Raw genomic sequence first — 18,834 nt, forward strand, 5'->3', positions numbered from 1 at the left:
ATTCTCAAGATCAGAATTAGACAAAGCATTCATCCCAGAATGAACTGCCAACAAAACAACACTTCCCCATAAGCTTAATTCAGTCAGTAACATATTTAACCTCCAACTGTCAGGAAGAAAGCTCCTTCAGAACACTGATCCCTTGCAAGGGTATCAATCAAGAGTTTCTCTCACTGTTATACAAGTTCTGACTTACTTTGGCTTTTTGGAAAAATAGACGAAAACAGCCTCTTGGATCCACATTACAACTTCTGGCCATTTCTATAATAAACTGCATCACAACTGCTTGGTGTGCTATTTGTTCCATCAGAGCTCTTTTCTGAAAAGAGAAATTACATAATTACAGAAAATATCTTTAAAAATATAACTCTATCTAAAATTCAGCAACATCTTTGCATTTGATTCCTAAAGAGAAAAGAACTGATGCTGACAGAAGCAAAGGGACTGTTAATTAGCTGAGACTAGATCTAATGTAGCAATGTGTTTTGGAAGCTTCCTTTAATAAGATAGCATGGACATGGGAAGACAGGGAGAAGAGTAATTAAATGGCTCGCCAATTTGGACAGCTTTTCTGTAGTGTAAGTGGGAAACTGCATACTTTTAAGCAGTTTAAAGGTCTTCCTAGTACCTGTTCAGCTTCTAGATGAAAACACCATAAGATGAGATATTTAGCTGTTTCTTCACATACAAGATATGGGTGGTCAGACAAAAATCTTTGACTGTCATCCCATCTACCCAGCATACCTAATTAAAATAAAAAAAAAACAACATTAATTAACACATTCAATATGGAAAAGCGATTTAATGTAGCGAAGACATTATTCAAATTTACATACTACTACAATCTCCTTCACACTTCATTGTTACCTCAGAAGAACAGCATGCAAATAAAACGGAACTCAATTTGTTTGTTGTTTTTAAAAAACCTCCCAATGCTGAAAGAACATTACCAATAAGTTATGCTCGAACTGTAAAGATACTGAAATATAGTTAGCTGCTAGTGTTAAGATCAGATCTTATTTTTATTGTATCTGGCAGTGTTAAAAACAGATTAACTGTAAATGGTTTTCACACACTGTAACAAAGTAGTATCTATATCTATTTGTTAAAAATTTGATAGTATAACTAAGTTGATGGATGAAGATTTACATTCAGTGATTTTGACAGAAAAGTTCTGTATTGGATTTGTGTGGCAAGGTTTTGGTAGCGGGGGGGCTACAGGGGTGGCTTCTCTGAGAAGCTTCTAGAAGCTTCCCCTGTGTCTCATAGAGCCAATGCCAGCCAGCTCCAAGATGAACCCACCACTGGCCAAGGCTGTGCCAATCAGCGACAGTGGTAGCACCTCCGGGATTACATATTTAAGAAGGAAAAAACCCAACCTTGGGAAGCTTTTGCAGCCGGAGAGAGGAGTGAGAAGATGTAAGAAACTCTGCAGACACCAAGGTCAGTGCAGAAGGAGGGGGAGGAGCTGCTCCAGGCACCAGAGCAGAGATCCCCCTGCAGCCCATGGTGAAGACCATGGTGAAGCAGGCTGTCCCCCTGCAGTCCATGGAGGAAGGGTGAGGGGGTGTAGAGATTCCACCTGCAGCCTGTGGAGGACCCCACACCGGAGCAGGTGGAGACACCTGAAGGAGGCTGTGGCCCATGGGAAGCCCAGGCTGAAGCAAGCTCCTGGCAGGACCCGTGGACCCATGGAGAGAGGAGCCCACGCCAGGGCAGGTTTGCTGACAGGACTTGTAACCCCATGGAAGGGACCCACGCTGGAGCAGTTCGTGAAGAACTGTAGCCTGTGGGAGGGACTCATGTTGGAGGAGTTTGTGGAGGACTGTCTCCCATGAGAGGGACCCCACGCTGGAGCAGGGAAAGAGCGTGAGGAGTCCTCCTCCTGAGGAGGAAGGAGCGGCAGAAACAACGTGTGATGAACTGACCGTAAACCCCAATTCCCCGTCCCCCTGTGCTGCTGAGGGGGGAGTAGGCTGAACCCAGGAGTGAAGTTGAGCCTGGGAAGAAGGGAGGGGTGGGGGGAGGTGTTTTAAGATTTGATTTTATTTCTCATTCCTCTACTCTGTTTTGCTTGGTAATAAATTAGATGAATTTTCTCTCAAAGTTCAGTCTGTTTTGCCCGTGACGATAATTGGCGAGTGATCTCTCCCTGTCCTCACCTCGACCCACAAGCCTTTCGTTATACCTTTTCTCCTCTGTCTAGTTAAGGAGGGGGAGTGATAGAGCGGCTTTGGTAGGCACCTGGCCTCTAGCCAGGGTCAACCCACCACAAGTTCTTCAAGTGCTTGCAAGTAAGACAAATAGAAATGAAAGCATAAGAGTAGTCTAAAATTAATATGCTTCTGACAAGGTTTGTTAGGTTTTAGGAAATACAATACATGTTTTTATAAACAAATTCAAGCATTAAGGTCAAAACAGGAGAGCCAACTCAGTGGCTGAAAGTTAACTAGAAGACTGAATTGTAGTAAGTACCATGAAACTATCTTCAGGAAAAGAGTTGCAGGTTGAAAGTGCAACTCAAGCAGTGAGATCACTGCCCCACTCATTGTCCTTCATATCAGTTAATCACCCTAATATACATATACATTTTACTGCTTGCCAGTATGTATTGGGTCTGGCTGAGATGGAGTTCATTCTCCCCACAGCAGCCCTCATAGTGCTGTGCTGTGTATTGGTAGCTAGCAAACTGTTGATAACACACCAGTGTTTTGGCTACTACTGAGCAGTGCCAGCACAGCATCAAGGCTGTCTCTCCAACATTTCTCCCCTCTCTCCTCACCAGTAAGCTGGGGGGTGGGCAAGATCTTGGGAGGGGACATAGCCATGACAGCTGACCCAAACTGACCAAAGGGATATTCCATACCATATGATGACTGCTCAGCAGTAAGAAGCTAAGAGATAGGAGGAGGAACTGGGGGGCATTCGTTCTTTTTTACAACATTTGTCTTCCGGAGCAACTGCTACGCATACTGAAGCCCTGCTTCCCGGGAAGTGGCCAGACATCACCTGCTGATGGGAAGCAGAGAATAAATCTTTTGCTTTGCTTCCACGCGTGACCTTTAACTTTATTAAACTGCCTTTATCTTGATCCATGAGTTTGGGGTTGTTTTTTCCATCTCATTTTTCTCCCCTCCCTGTTCTGCTGAAGAGGAGAGTGATAGAGCAGCTTGGTGGAGACCAGGCATCCAGCCAAGGTTAAACCACCACAGTCCTTTTTGGCACCCGATGTGGAGCATGACAACGGCAGTTTTGTATTAGGTGTGCTATAGCTATAGTAGTTATCAAGTGGCAAGCTCCTGTGCGGGTCACGCAGTTTGTTTGGCTGCGCTGCTTTTCTCTTTATTTTGCTGAGCTTGGGAACATGCTAATACAAACAATGGCTCTGTGCTTTGCCCTGGTGTTGATGGTCTTACTGTGCTGGGGGAGCTATTTTGTGGGGAGGATGAAGGAACTTGGGAGCATGCTAGTACAAACAATGGTTATGTGCCTTGCCCTAGCATTGATGTTATTGCTGTGCTGGGGGAGCTATCTTGTGGAGATGATGAGGGAATACATCTCTCTCTCCCTACCCGGGTTTGATGTGGATGGTTTTATTATGCAGGCTCCCAAGGTCCTTGTTCACCCTTATGTAAGCTCTTTAATATTACTAATTAATACTGCTGGCATATTACGGGTTTTGTGGAATCTCGTCTCATCCTGGTTTAAGAGAAGACAACTTTTGGGTGAGGCAATACTGAAATGTGCCCTGAGGCCGCCAGTCCCTGGGTGGCAGGGTGTGTGGAAGGATTTGGGCAGGTTCCTAGGATGGTTATCATCTCCCATAGCCTGGGACTTCACACCTGAACAGGCAAGCAACCCTGGCAAACTGACACGCCACCTGATAGAAGGGTGCCTTGCCTACCCCAATGAAAACCAACAGCTTCTAGCACTGTACTGGGGCCTGGCCTGTGCCTATCGAGCCACAGTGCAGTACTCTCAGAGGACTGTGGTTGAGGCAGGCACCCAAACTGCATCTGAGGACACCCTGGTTGAGATAGGGACACAAACAACAACTACAGTAATTGCCCTAGTAGTGAAAAATAAAGAGTGGACGAGGAGATCAATGGGTCCACATCATTGATTAGTAAGGGAGGAGGAAGAAGAGGAGGAGAGGTTTGATCAGGAAGCTGGTCCTTCAGCAAAGAAGTGGGAGGAAGGAGTGAGAGAAATCAGACAGGAAGCAGAAACTAACCCATTCCTAACCTCATCCGAACTTCGAGACATGCGGAAAGATTACAGCCGCCAGCCAGGTGAGCGGATTGCTGCCTGGCTGCTTTGATGCTGGGATAATGGGGCTGACAGTCAGCAACTGGAAGGCAGGGAAGCCCAACAGCTGGGATCCCTTGCTAGAAACCGAGGAATTGAGAGGGGAACTGGAAAAGAGACAGCAATTTGCAGTCTCTGGGGATGGCTCCTCTCAAGTGTGAGGGCAAGATATCCATTCAAGGAAGATCTTGTGAATTCCCCAGGAAAGTGGACTACCGCAGATGAAGGCATCCAGTACTTGAGAGAATTAGCAGTCTTCTTGGCTCCAAACCTTTGAAGAAAATCTCTGTACCTCCTCATCCCTGCGGGCCAGTGCCTTGGCTGTCAGAGGTACCCCAAGAAATCAGTCATCTCCTGCTCCGGTCAGAGGGAAAGGGAGCCCCAGGCGCATGCCGTGTGGTGTGCTCTGGTTCTTCCTGTGTGACCAATGGGAGGACATGAGGGAGTGGGACAGTGTGGGATGCCGGACTTGTCCGGGCTTGTTGGTGCCGAATACAGTCATTGTGAATTGGCAGAAAGTAGAGAGGTCCGACTTGAGCGAGAGCGCAGATTGAGCAACGTGCTTATCTTGCACCAGTATTCCAAGTAATAGTCAGCTTGTGAGCCCTCTCTATCAAGTAACCCAAAAGAAGAACTATTTTGAATGGGGCCTTGAGCAACAACAAGCCTTTGAGCTTATCAAACAGGAAATAGCTCGTGCAGTAGCTCTTGGGCCTGTCCAGACAGGACCAGCTGTGCAAAATATACTCTACACTCCAGCTGGGGAGCATGGCCTCACCTGGAGCCTCTGGCAGAAAACAGCAGGAGAAACCCGAGGTCGACCCCTAGGGTTTTGGAGCTGGGGGTATTGAGGATCAGAAGCCTACTACACCCCAACTGAAAAAGAGATCCTAGCAGCACATGAGGGGATTCAAGCTGCTTCAGAAGACGTTGGTACAGAAGCATCTCTCCTCTTGGCACCGCAATTGCCCATGCTACGCTGGATGTTCAAAGGAAACATTCCCTCTACACATCACGCAACCAGCACTACGTGGAGTAAGTGGGTAGCATTGATCACGCAACGAGCTCAACTGGGGAAACCCAACCACCCAGGAATCCTGGAAGAGATCATGGACTGGCCAGAAGGCGGAGATTTTGGAGCACTGCCTGAGGAGGTGGCTCGTGCCCAAGAGGCACCACCATATAATGAGTTACCAGAAGATGAAAGGCATTATGCTCTGTTTACTGCTGGATCCTGTCATGTTGTAGGAAACCATTGGAAGTGGAAAGCTGCTGTATGGAGTCCCACACGACAAGTCGTTGAGGCCACTGAAGGAGAAGGTGAGTCAAGTCAGTTTGCAGAAATGAAAGCCATCCAACTAGCCCTAAAGATTGCTGAACAAGAAAAGTGGCCAGTACTCTATCTCTATACTGACTCCTGGCAAATGCCCTATGGGGGTGGCTACAGCAGTGGAGGAAAACCAATTGGCAGCGCAAGTGTAAACCCTTCTGGGCTGCTGCATTGTGGCAGGACGTCGCTGCCTGGGTAGAAAACATGCCTCCAAAGGTATGTCATGTAGATGCTCACATACCCAAAAGCAGCACCACTGAGGAACATCAAAACAATGAACAGGCAGACAAGGCTGCCAAAATTGAAGTAGCTTAGGTGGACCTGGACTGGAAGCATAAGGGTGAGCTACAGATGGGCTCGTGATCGAGGGGTGGATCTGACCATGGAGGCCATCACACAAGTCACTCATGAATGTGAAATATGTGCTGCAATCAAGAGAGCGACACGAGTAAAATCTTCCTGGAATAGAGGGCGGTGGTGGGCTTTTGATAGGGCGAGGCCTGGCAAATTGACTATATTGGGCCACTGCCAAGAACACGCCAAGGCAAGCGCTACATGCTCACCATGGTGGAAGCAACTACTGGCTGGCTAGAGACATATCCTGTAAACCATGCCACTGCCCGAAACACCATCCTAGGCCTTGAAAGGCAAATTTTATGGCGACATGGTACCCCAGAAAGGATTGAATCAGACAATGGGACTCATTTCCGAAATAACCTCATAAGCTCCTGGGCAAAGAAACACGGCATTGAGTGGGCGTATCACATCCCCTATCACCCACAAGCCTCTGGAAAGACTGAGAGATATAATGAACTGTTAAAGACTATGTTGAGGGCGTTAGGCAATGGGATACGGAAGCACTGGGATACGAATTTAGCAGAAGCCACTTGGCTGATTAATACCAGAGGATCTGCTAACCGTCCTGGTCCTGCCCAAACAGAACCCCTACATAGTGTGGGAGGAGAGAAGGTCCCCTTAGCGCACATGGGGAAGTGGCTGGGGAAGGCGGTGTGGATTGCTCCTCCCATGGGAAAAGGCAAACCCATTCCTGGGATTGTCTTTGCTCAAGGACCTGGGTGTACTTGGTGGGTAATGCGGAAGGATGCGGAGACCCGGTGTGTGCCTCAATGAGATTTAACCTGAACCGATGAAGAGCGAGTTTTGCAAGGAGCCAGACGAGTGCAACAATGACCCAAAGCAAGCCGGCGTTGGTACCCAACAGTTGAACATACTGCTTCTCCTGTCCTGAACACCCATCCTGACAGATTGGGCTCAAGTCATAGCCTGTTCATGAACATCTGGAGGAGCAGAGGAAGCTCATGGAACAGGAGAGTAACATCTATCTGTTAAAGGACTGGGGATAGTAGTTAATAAGAAGTAAATACAATGAAATGGTTATAAAATATATATATATATGTATTAAAGTGTGTGGGGCTTGAGCATGACACAAATGGTATAGAACAAGGGGTGGAGATTGTATTGGGTCTGGCTGAGATGGAGTTCATTTTCCCCATAGCAGCCCTCATGGTGCTGTGCTGTGTATTGGTAGCTAGCAAGGTGTTGATAACACACCAGTGTTTTGGCTACTACTGAGCAGTGCTGGCACAGCGTCAAGGCTGTCTCTCCAACATTTCTCCCCCTCTCACCAGTAGGCTGGGGATGGGCAAGATCTTGGGAGGGGACCCCAACTGACCAAAGGCATATTCCATACCATATGACACCTGCTCAGCAATAAAAAGCTGAGAGATAGGAGGAGGAACTGGGGGGCATTCATTCTTTTTTACAACGTTTGTCTTCCGGAGCAACTGCTATATGTACTGAGGCCCTGCTTCCCGGGAAGTGGCCGGACATCGCCTGCTGATGGGAAGCAGAGAATAAATCTTTTGCTTTGCTTCCGTGCACGGCCTTTTGCTGTATTAAACTGCCCTTATCTTGACCCGCGAGTTTGGGGTTGGTTTTTTCCATCTTATTTTTCTCCCCTCCCTGTCCTGCTGAGGAGTGGAGTCATAGAGTGGCTTGGTGGACACTGCACATCCAGCAAAGGTTAAACCACCACACAGTACTAGATAAAAAATTTTACCCTTCTATCACTCATATAAATATATCTTTAAAAATAAAAGATCGGTTCCATCTCTGCATAGTCTTAACAGGTGTTTCGCAGATATTTACCTTTTATCATTCATCCCCCTCATGGATTAACAGACAGCAAAACCTATTTATAGGAGGTAGGTACAGCCAGTCCCAGGCACTTTTACATGCAGGAATTTCATCTCCATTAATGCCCCTATCATTTCCCATAGAACAGCAGAAAACGTTGCTAGAATTTTAATTTTAATGACTTGAAAAACTTTTTCAGTTCTGTGTTGACTCGAGAAGTTCTCATTGATCATAGGAACTAACAGGCTTCTGCGATTTACAGTTTCCTTTACTTTGAAATGGTTATTTGTTACAATGCCACATCTCCCATCCTGAGAAACAAGAATCTAGATACTCTCCTTGCCAGATGTTTCATTTGTTAGCATCCATTTTGTACAATAATAATAATAATGAAAAAAAGAAATAGACCTACACAAATTCTACAGGAGGTTATACTGCAAAATGTCGGAAGCAACATACTTACCGAAGTATCTAATCTTTTGTTCATGCTTCTGTATAAACGATTTAGATATATCTTCATCTTCTACTTCTTTTCTTTTATATTGACTAATAAAACTCTAAAGAGGAGAAAAAAAACTATCATAGAATCTCCACATATACCTTTTTTAAATTATAGGATTATTTTAATTCATTACTAAAGGGCAATGTTCTAGTTTTAAGCATAGCCCAGCAAACACATATGTATATGCTTAATGTGCCCAAGAAGGTTATTTACTAAAACACAGCTTGTCTAATTAATAATAGGGTGAAAAATGCCTTATCATATTCTTCTTCTGAGCAATAATCTATCTCAAAATTCTACACACTAGTAGGAAATTACTGATCTATAAACAGTGAGAAACATCTACACCATCTAGCCCTGATGAAGTAACTCAGTGGAATTATGAAAAACGATGCATTAACAGTTCATATTAAAGTTAAGTGCTGAAAAGAAAACTGGCATTTACTATGAAGATAGTTTGTGCTAAAATAATCTGTATTAAATTCACATTATTAGAGGCAAACTATGCATGCTTCAAATGTGAGAATTTAGCATGACAAAGAAACAAACTTCACGTGAAGACATATTGCTCATCCTTGTTTTTGGCAAAAGTTGCTATAAGGGACAAATATAAGTTCTGATTCTCAATTAAAGGAGAAGTGTCATACACATTCATGATATCAATGCAACATGTCCCCTTTAATAGGGCAAAATAAGAAAGAAAAACATTCAACACATTACAATAAGCACTATACTAGATATAGAAAACACTCAAGATGAGAAATAAATGGAATAAAAAGGCTTAGAACTGTTTTCATACACATTTATACATCATACCTTATTAAATACCTCCCTGCTAAAAGAATCTGTATTCCATAGATTCTGTCTTTCCCTTTGTATTAGCGCTGCTTCTTTTCTTCTCCACTCTTCCTCTCTCTGCCTCAGTTCTGAAGCTTCAGTCTGTGCTTTGGCATATTCCTGATCCGTGGATTCCGAATTATGCAGTGCTAAACTACCAAGTTGCTGCTGGGCTTCTGCTAGATTCCATTTGGATTCTACACAACTCTTCACAAACTCTTTTTGTTTTTGACAGATTATTTCAATCCTTTGACCATAGGTCTGTATGGAAAACAAAAAATGCCGTTTATGGAAGGAAAGCTGATAGAATTTATGAAGCATATAGAAACAGAAGGATTTGACTCCAAATAGAACACCGAGATGGAAGGCATTTTAAAAGCAATATTATATTCACAACAGTGACTAAACATCATACTGTGCAGCTAGATGATTTTTAAAGGAAAATTCTACTTCAAGCTTTCTAAACTTAATTGAAAGATATTTACAGAATCATGGATTAAGTATTGCCACCAGCAATATAATCTCTAGACTGCACGTCATAAAACTCTTTTGTAGATGAAAGGATTTTCCTCACTCCCCTCTGGCTATCTTTATTCTGAAAAATTTACAATAGCCAAAATAGCAGAATACTTGTAAGACATACTTCTGAGAAGAAAGCATCTGCTTTATGATGTCAAATCATAACAACAGAGTAACTAGTACTATCTACCTTCCAGCATGGATTAATAGTACTGTGGTGGGTTGACCTTGGTTGGCTGCCAGGTACCCACCAACTTGCTCTCTCACTACCCCTCCTCAGCAAGACAGGGGAAGAAAATAAGATGAAAAAAAGCTCATGGGTCAAGATAAAGACAGGAAGATCGCTCACCAATTACTGTCATGGGCAAAACAGACTCAACTTGGAGAAGATTAATTTATTGCCAATTAAAAACAGAGTAGGATGGTGAGAAACAAAGACAAAATTGAAAACACATTCCCCTTCCCAAGGTCAACTTCACTCCATTGTTCCTGACTCTTCTGTCTCCTCCTCCCTGTCCTGAGGGGCGCTGTGGGGATGGGGAATGGGGGTTGCAGTCAGCTTATAACGGTTCCTCTCTGGCGCTCCTTCCTCCTCACACTTTTCCCCTGCTCCAGTGTGGGGTCCTTCCCACGGGCTGCATTTCTTCTAGAACTGCTCCAGTATGGTTCTGCTCCATGGGGTACAGTCCTTCAGGAAAAGACTGCTGAAAAGTGGGTCACCCAGAAGCTACAACTCCTGCCAGGACACTGCTCCAGCATGGGCTCTCCACCATCTGTAACTTCCTTCAGGGTACATCCACCTGCTCCAGTGCAGTGTCCTCCATGGATATCCAGTGTAGATATCTGCTCCAACATGGTCCTCTCTATGAGCTGCAGAGAATACCTGCTCTGGCATGTGGTCCTCTCCATGGGTTGCTGGGGGTAAACCTGCTCCACCATGGTCATCTTTACAGGCTGCAGGGGAATCTCTGCTCTGGTGCCTGGAGGACCTCCTCCTCTTTCTTCTCTGACCTTGATATCTTCAGGGTTCTTTCTCTCACATTTCCTTACTCCTCTCTCTCACAACTGCTGCACAGTATTTTTTTGCCCCTTCTTAAATATGTTTTCACAGAGGTGCCACCAGCTTCGCTGACTGGCTCAGCTTTGGAGCTGGCTGGAACCTACTCTATCCAACACGAGAGCAGCCCCATGTCTCTTCTCACAGAGGCAACTCCTGCAGCCCTCCCCTCTCCCCTGGTACCAAAACCTTGCCACGTAAACCCAATACAATTACTCAATGCATGTCCTAGCATCTTAGCCTGGACTATCACTGAAAGCAGCATTTAAGCTATGAATTAGTTGAGGCACAATATAAGCATCCCTTTGCTTCTACCAAATATATTGATACGGTCACTAACAGCTAAGATATAGAAGTGATTTCTTAAATCACAGTATTTATATTGCCTACAGATGTACACTAGAAAAATCAGCAATTTAAGATTTTTTTCTTTCTCTAAACCATCTACAGGCTACAATGAGGATGCAGGCTCTCTCTTCACAAGGAGCCAAATGGACAAAACAAGGGCAATGGGTACAAGTTACACTGGGAGAGGTTTCATCTCTGTCCTGGTTTTCAGAAGATTCTGGAAAAAGGAATAAAATAGTCCAAATTTTTCTAAGTCCGTTTTGCCATAAAACAAAGAAAGGTCGAGGGACCTGCACAAGGAGATCCATTATTTAGGATTAAAATGGCAAGATGGTGTCATAAGATCCCAATAGATGTGATGAACAAAATAACAGGTATGTCTCCACCAACTAGCAAAAAGGAAACATAAGCTTTCTTAGGCCTTGTGTGTTTCGGGAGAATGCATATTCCAAATTACAGTCTTATTGTAAGCCCTCTTTATCATGTGACCCAGAAAAAGAATGATTTCAAATGGGGTCCTAAGCAAAGACAAGCCTTTGAACAAATTAAACAGGAAATAGTTCATGCAGTGGCCCTTGGGCCAGTCCGGGCAGGATCAGATGTAAAGAATGTGCTCTACACTGCAGCCGGGGAGAATCATAGAATGGTTTGGGTTGGAAGGGACCTCAAAGATCATCTAGTTCCAACCCCCCTGCCATGGGCAGGGACACCCTCCACCAGACCAGGTTGCCTAAAGCCTCATCCAACCTGGCCTTGAATGCTTCCAGGGAGGGGGCATCCACAACCTCTCTGGGCAACCTGTTCCAGTGCCTCACCACCCTCACAGTAAAGAATTTCTTCCTAACATCTAATCTAAATCGACCTTCCTTCAGATTAAAACCATTACCCCTTGTCCTGTCACTACTTGCCCTTGTAAAAAGTTCCTCTCCAGCTTTCTTGTAGGCCCCCTTCAGGTACTGGAAGGCTGCTATAAGGTCTCCCTGGAGCCTTCTCTTCTCCAGGCTGAATAACCCCAACTCTCTCAGCCTGTCCTCATAGGAGAGAGGCTCCAGCCCTCTGATCAGCTTTGTGGCAATCCTCTGGACTCTCTGCAACAGCTCCATGTCTTCCTTGTACTGGGGACCCCAGAGCTGGATGCAGTACTCCAGGTGGGGTCTCACGAAAGCAGAGTAGAGGGGCAAAATCACCTCTCTCAACCTCCTGGTCATGCCTCTTGATGCAGCCCAAGATATGGTTGGCTTTCTGGGCTGCAATCCTACATTACCAGCTCATGTTGAGCTTCTCATCAACCAACACCCTCAAGTCCTTCTCCTCAAGGCTGCTCTCAATCCATTCTCCGCCCAGCCTGTAGTTGTGCTTAGGATTGCTCCAACCCATGTGCAGGACCTTCCATTTGGTCTTGTTGAACTGGCCCTACGTGGAGTCTCTGGCAGAAAACACCAGGGGAGACTCGAGGTCGATCCCTGGGTTTTTAGAGTTGGGGATACAGAGGATCCAAGACTCACTACATTCCAACTGAAAAAGAGATACTGGCAGCATATGAAGGGGTTAGAGTTGCTTCAGAAGTGACTGATACTGAAGCACAGCTCCTCTTTGCACCCCGACTGCCAGTGCTGGGCTGGATGTTCAAAGAGAGGGTCCCCTCTACACACCATGCAACTGAAGCTAGGTGGAATAAGTGAGTTGCACTGATCACACAGAGGGTGCGAATAGGAAACTCCAGTCACCCAGGAATTTTGGAAGTGATCACAGACTGGCCAGATGGCAAAGATTTCAGAATGTCACCAGAGGAGGAGGTGACACATGCTGAAGAGGCCCCACTGTATAATAAACTACCAGAAAATGAGAAGCAATATGCCCTGTTCACTGATGGGTTCTGTCGCATTGAAGGTGAATCAACTAAGTTTGCAGAGGTGAAAGCCATCCAGCTGGCTCTAGACATTGCTGAAAGAGAAAAGTGGCCGATGCTCTACCTCTATACTGACTCATGGATGGTGGCCAATGCCCTGTGGGGGTGGTTACAGCAGTGGAAGCAGAGCAACTGGCAGCGCAGAGGCAAACCCATCTGGGCTGCCCCATTGTGGCAAGATATTGCTGCCCGGCTAGAGAATCTGGTTGTAAAAGTATGTCATGTAGATGCCCATGTACCCAAGAGTCGAGCCACTGAGGAACATCAGAACAACCAGCAGGGGGATCAGGCTGCTAAGATTGCAGTGACTCAGGTGGATCTGGACTGGCAGCGTAAGGGTGAATTATTTATAGCTCGATGGGCCCATGACACCTCAGGTCTTCAAGGAAGAGATGCGACATACAGATGGGCCTGTGATCGAGGGGTGGACTTGAGCATGGACGCTATTACACAGGTTATCCATGAATAAGTGAGTGAGTGAGGCTGACATGGCCTGCGCAAGGCTGATGTGGCTTGGATGTTGCCACGGGAGATTTAAACAGCCCTAGGGAGTGCTGTGAACAGGGCACAGCACAGCAGTTAACAGGGTGGGCAAACAGGGCGCGGCACGTCAGTCAGGGCATGGCGCAGCAGTTTGCGTGAGAGGGCGCGCAGGGAGGGCCCTGTAATCTGCTTGTAGGCCCACAGCCCAGGGAAGTGCTCTAGGTCTCCGCCAAAATGGTGGGCACTCGCCTCAGAGCTAAAGCCAGTGTTCCTACAGAGAACATCTCCCCTGAGATGATTGACGCATTCACCCAGTCAGAAGCGGTAAGGAAGGAGACTTCAGTACAGGCAGTAGGTTGCAGCGAGTGCCCAGACCCTTCTCCTGGTGAAAAGGTAAGTACCCGCACAAGGTGCACACAGGTTGATTATCTGTTGTGTCAGGTGGCTGAGTTGCAGGAAAACAGTTAAAATGCTGTGCAGTATTAGGGGGGCTGAGACAGAGAGAGATAGGTGGTTTCATAACCAAGTACCTGTAGTGGGCACCACAGAGAATGAGGCACCTTGGACCCTGGTGACCCACAAAAGTAGGGCTCCGCTTCAGTCTTCACCCTCCAGCTTCACAATCAAAACCAGATATGAAGCCTTAACAGCTGTAGACACCCACAAGCAAGGTGTGCAAGGAGAAATTGTACCAGCAGCACACAGTGGATATCGTAAAAAGAAATGACGAGTGCGTGTAGTGGGTGACTCTCTGTTGAAGGGGCACTGAGGTGCCCATCTGCTGACCTGACAGGGAGTCACGAGAGGTACACTGCCTTCCGGGAACCAAGATCCGAGATGTTGTCGAGAGGGTGCTACAACTTGTCAAGAGCACAGACTACTATCCACTGCTACTCTTTCATGTGGGCATGAATGACACTGCAAGCCAGAACCTGGGGAGAATCAAGGAAGACTATAAAGCCCTGGGGGTGCAAGTGAAAAACATTGGTGCCCACGTTATCTTTTCCTCCATTCTACCAGTCGGAGGGAAGGGGGCAGCCAGAAATAGACATATAATGTATATCAACTCCTGGCTACGTAGCTGGTGCCATCACAAGGGGTTTGGCTTTTATGACAGTGGGACATTCTTTGACTATAACCTGTTAGAGAGGGATGGGATCCACCTGTCTAAAAGAGGCAAGGGAATCTTTGGCAGCAGGCTGGCCAACTTGGTGAAGCGGGCTTTAAACTGAAGGATTCAGGGGGTGGGGTCCAAAGTGGCAAAGCCCATGCCATTGCATACAACTGGGGAATAAGCCAGGCCAACCAGAGCAGTGACAAACGTTCCTTAGCTGCCTCCCAAGATGAGAATCAGAAAGCCAACCACTTCAAGGGTGTATGTGGTCACGGTGGACCCTCTTGCACCCCTCCAGGGAAACATCCACACTCGATTACCTCTCTGAAATGCCTGTACACCAATGCATGCACCATGGGGAATAAACAGGAAGAACTAGAGGTCTGTGTGCGGTCGCAGGGCCATGATCTCATTGCAATTACAAAGACATGGTGGGGTAGCTCACGACTGGAATGCTGTCATGGATGGTTATGTACTTTTTAGGAAAGACGGACCAACAAGGGGAGTGTGTTGGGTTTGTGTGGCAAGGTTTTGGTAGTGGGTGGGGGCATGGGCTATAGGGGTGGCTCCTGTGAGGAGCTTCTAGAAGCTTCCACAGTGTCTGACAGAGCCAATGCCAGCCAGCCCCAAGATGGGCCCGCCCCTGGCCAAGGCCAAGCCAATCAGCGCCTCTGTGATAACATATTTAAGAAGGTGGGAAGTTTTTTTTACATCTGGAGGGGGAAGTGTGGAGATGTAACACCAAGGTCAGTGCAGGAGGAGGGGGGAGGAGGAGGCGCTCCAGACACCGGAGCAGAGATCCCCCTGCAGCCCGTGGTGAAAACCATGGTGAAGCAGGCTGTCCCCCTGCAGCCCATGGAGGAAGGATGAGGGGGTGTAGAGATTCCACCTGCAGCCCGTGGAGGACCCCACGCTGGAGCAGGTGGAGGCACCCGAGGGAGGCTGTGGCCTGTGGGAAGCCCGGGCTGAAGCAAGTCCCTGGCCGGACCGGTAGACCCGTGGAGAGGGGAGCCCACGCCAGGGCAGGTTTTGGTGGCAGGACTTGTGACCCCGTGGGAGACCCACGCTGCAACAGTTTTCTCCTAAAGGTCTGCACCCCATGGAAGAGACCACGCCGGAGCAGTTCGGGAAGGACTGTAGCCCGTGGGAGAGACTCCATTTTGGAGCAGGGGAAGGATGAGAGGAGTCCTCCCCCCGAGGACAACGAAGCGGCAGAAACAACGTGTGCTGCACTGACCGCAACCCCCATCCCCCTCCCCCGCCGCTGAGGGGGGAGGAGGTTGAAGCAGGGAGTGAAGTTAAGCCCGGGAAGGGGGGAGGGGTGGGGGGAGGTGTTTTAAGGCTTGATGTTATTTGTTTTGTTTTTTTTTTCATTGCTCTATTCTGTTTAGTAATAAATTAGATGAATCCCTTTTTCTAAGTTCAGTTTGTTTTGCTCGTGATGATAATTAGCTCTCCCTGTCCTTATCTCCACCGGAGCCTTTTGTTAACTTCTCCTCCCATCATGCTGGGGAAGGAGTGAGTGAGCGGCCGTGTGGCGCTCAGCTGCCGGCTGGGCCTAAACCATGACAGGGAGGTGGCAGAGTTGCTCTTTATGTGAGAGAGCAACTGGAATGTATTGAGCTCCATTTAGGAGTGGATGAAGAAAGAGTCGAGAGCTTATGGGTAAGGATTAAGGGGCAGGCTAATATGGGTGACACTGTTGTGGGTGTTTACTACAGGCCACCTGACCAGGAAGAGGAAGTCGATGGGGCCTTCTACAGACAGCTGGAAGTAGCCTCATCATTGCAGGCCTTGGTTCTCATGGGGGACTTGCACCACCCTGACATTTGCTGGAAAAGCAACACGGCCAGCCATGCACAGTCCAGGAGGTTTCTGCAGAGCATTGATGATAACTTTTTGACACAGGTGGTAGAGGAGCCCATGAGGAGAGGGGTGCTGCTGGACCTCGTGCTAACAAACAAAGAAGGACTGGTTGGGGATGTGAAGGTTGGGGGCAGCCTTGGCTGCAGTGACCATGAGATGGTGGAGTTCAGGATCCTGCATGGAAGGAGCAGGGCAATAATTAAGATTACAACCCTGGACTTCAGGAGAGGGAACTTTGGCCTCTTCAAAGACCTGCTTGGGAGACTCCCATGAGTTAAGGCCCTAGAAGGTAAGGGGGCCCAAGAGAGCTGGTCAGTATTCAAGCACCACTTCCTCCGAGCTCAAGATCAGTGCATCCCGAAGAATAGGGAATCAAGCAAAGGAGGCAGGAGACCTGCATGGATGAGCAAGGAGCAGCTGGAAAAACTCAAAGGGAAGAAGGAAGTTTACAGTAAGTGGAAAAAGGGACTGGCCACTTGGGAGGAATATAGGGATGTAGTCAGAGTGTGTAGGGATGCAACAAGGAAGGCTAAGGCCCACTTGGAATTAAATCTGGCAGGGGATGTCAAGGACAACAAGAAGGGCTTTTGCAAGTACATCAGCAGCAAAAGGAAGACTAGGGAAAATGTGGGCCCGCTACTGAATGAGGTGGGTGCCTTGGTGATGGAGGATACAGAGAAGGTGGAGTTACTGAATACCGCCTTTGCTTCAGTCTTTACTGCCAAGGCCAGCCCTCAGGAAACCCAGACCCTGGAGGTAGGAGAGAAAGTCTGGAGAAAGGAAGACCTTCCCTTGGTCGAGGAGGATCAGGTTAGAGAACATCTAGGCAATTTCGACATTCACAATTCCATGGGCCCTGATGGAATGCACCCGCGAGTGCTCAGGGAGCTGGCAGATGTTATTGCTAGGCCACTCTCCATCATCTTTGAAAGGACATGGAGAACAGGAGAGGTGCTTGAGGACTGGAGGAAAGCCAATGTCACTCTGGTCTTCAAAAAGGGCAAAAAGGAGGACCCGGGAAACTACAGGCCAGTCAGCCTCACCTCCATCCCTGGAAAGGTGATGGAACAGCTCATTCTGGGAATTATCAATAAGCATGTGGAGGAGGAGAAGGTTATTAGGAGTGGTCAACATGGATTCACCAAGGGGAAATCATGCCTGACCCATCTGATAGCCTTCTATGATGGCATGACCAGCTGGGTGGATGAAGGGAGAGCAGTGGATGTTGTCTACCTCGACTTCAGCGAGGCTTTTGACACCATCTCTCATAACATCCTTACAGGCAAGCTTAGGAAGTGTGGGTTAGATGAGCGGACAGTGAGGTGGGTAGAGAACTGGCTGAATGGCAGAGCCCAGAGCGTTCTGATAAGCGGCGCAGAATCTAGTTGGAGGTTTGTAGCTAGCGGTGTGCCCCTGGGGTCAGTACTGGGTCCGGTCTTATTCAGCATATTCATCAATGACCTGGACAAGGGGACAGAGTGTACCCTCAGCAAATTCACTGACGATACTAAGCTGGGAGGAGTGGTCAAGACACCAGAAGGCTGTGCTGCCATTCAGCAAGACTGGGCCAGGCTAGAGAGCTGGGCAGAGAGGAACCTCATGAAGTTCAACAAGGGCAAGTGTAGGGTCCTCCACCTAGGGAGAAGGAGCCCATGCACCAGCAGGGGTTAGGGGTTGGACTTGCTGGGAAGCAGCAATGCAGAGAAGGACCTGGGAGTCCTGGTGGACAACAAGCTCTCCATGAGCCAGGAATGTGCCCTTGTGGCTAAGAAGGCCAATGGTATCCTGGGGTGCATTAAGAAGAGTGTGGCCAGCAGGTCGAGGGAGGTTATCCTCCCCTCTACTCTGCCCTAGTGAGGCCACACCTGGAATACTGTGGCCAGTTCTGGGCTCCCCAGTTCAAGACAGACAAGGAACTACTGGAGAGAGTCCAGCGGAGGGCTACAAAGATTATTAAGGGACTGGAGCATCTCTCATATGAGGAAAGGCTGAGAGAGCTGGGTCTGTTTAGCCTGGAGAAGAGAAGACTGAGAGGGGATCTTATTAATGCCTATAAATATCTACAGGGTGGATGTCTAGAGGAAGGGGCCAGACTCTTCTCAGTGGTGCCCAGTGACAGGACAAGGGGCAATGGGCTCAAACTGGAACACAGGAAGTTCCATCTGAATATGAGGAAAAAGATCTTCACTTTGAGGGTGACAGAGCACTGGAACGGGTGTCCCAGAGAGGTTGTGGAATCTCCTTCTTGGGAGATATTCAAAACCTGCCTGGATGTAATCCTGTGCAACATGCTCTAGGTGATCCTGCTCTAGCAGGGGGGTTGGACTAGATGATCTCTAGAGGTCCCTTCCAACCCCTACCAATCTGTTAATCTGAAACATGCAGTGCAATCAAGCAAGCCAAG

General features: G+C 47.5%; 1 protein-coding gene across 2 annotated transcripts in view; it reads right to left on the reverse strand.

The window, feature by feature from the left end:
• The window catches only part of LOC142599184 (hsp90 co-chaperone Cdc37-like 1), a 43,811-nt gene that overhangs the window by 14,791 nt on the left and 10,186 nt on the right, over positions 1–18,834 (reverse strand). For both annotated transcript variants that reach the window (XM_075739064.1, XM_075739065.1), the window contains exons 2-5: positions 9,114–9,395; positions 8,259–8,352; positions 629–744; positions 197–319 (exon numbers count right to left, since the gene is read on the reverse strand). In XM_075739064.1, coding sequence (XP_075595179.1) covers positions 197–319; positions 629–744; positions 8,259–8,352; positions 9,114–9,395 — 615 coding nt within the window. The remainder of the gene's footprint in view (positions 1–196; positions 320–628; positions 745–8,258; positions 8,353–9,113; positions 9,396–18,834) is intronic.

Source organism: Balearica regulorum, chromosome W (genome assembly GCF_011004875.1).
Source record: "Balearica regulorum gibbericeps isolate bBalReg1 chromosome W, bBalReg1.pri, whole genome shotgun sequence".
NCBI classification, from domain to species: Eukaryota; Metazoa; Chordata; class Aves; order Gruiformes; family Gruidae; genus Balearica; species Balearica regulorum.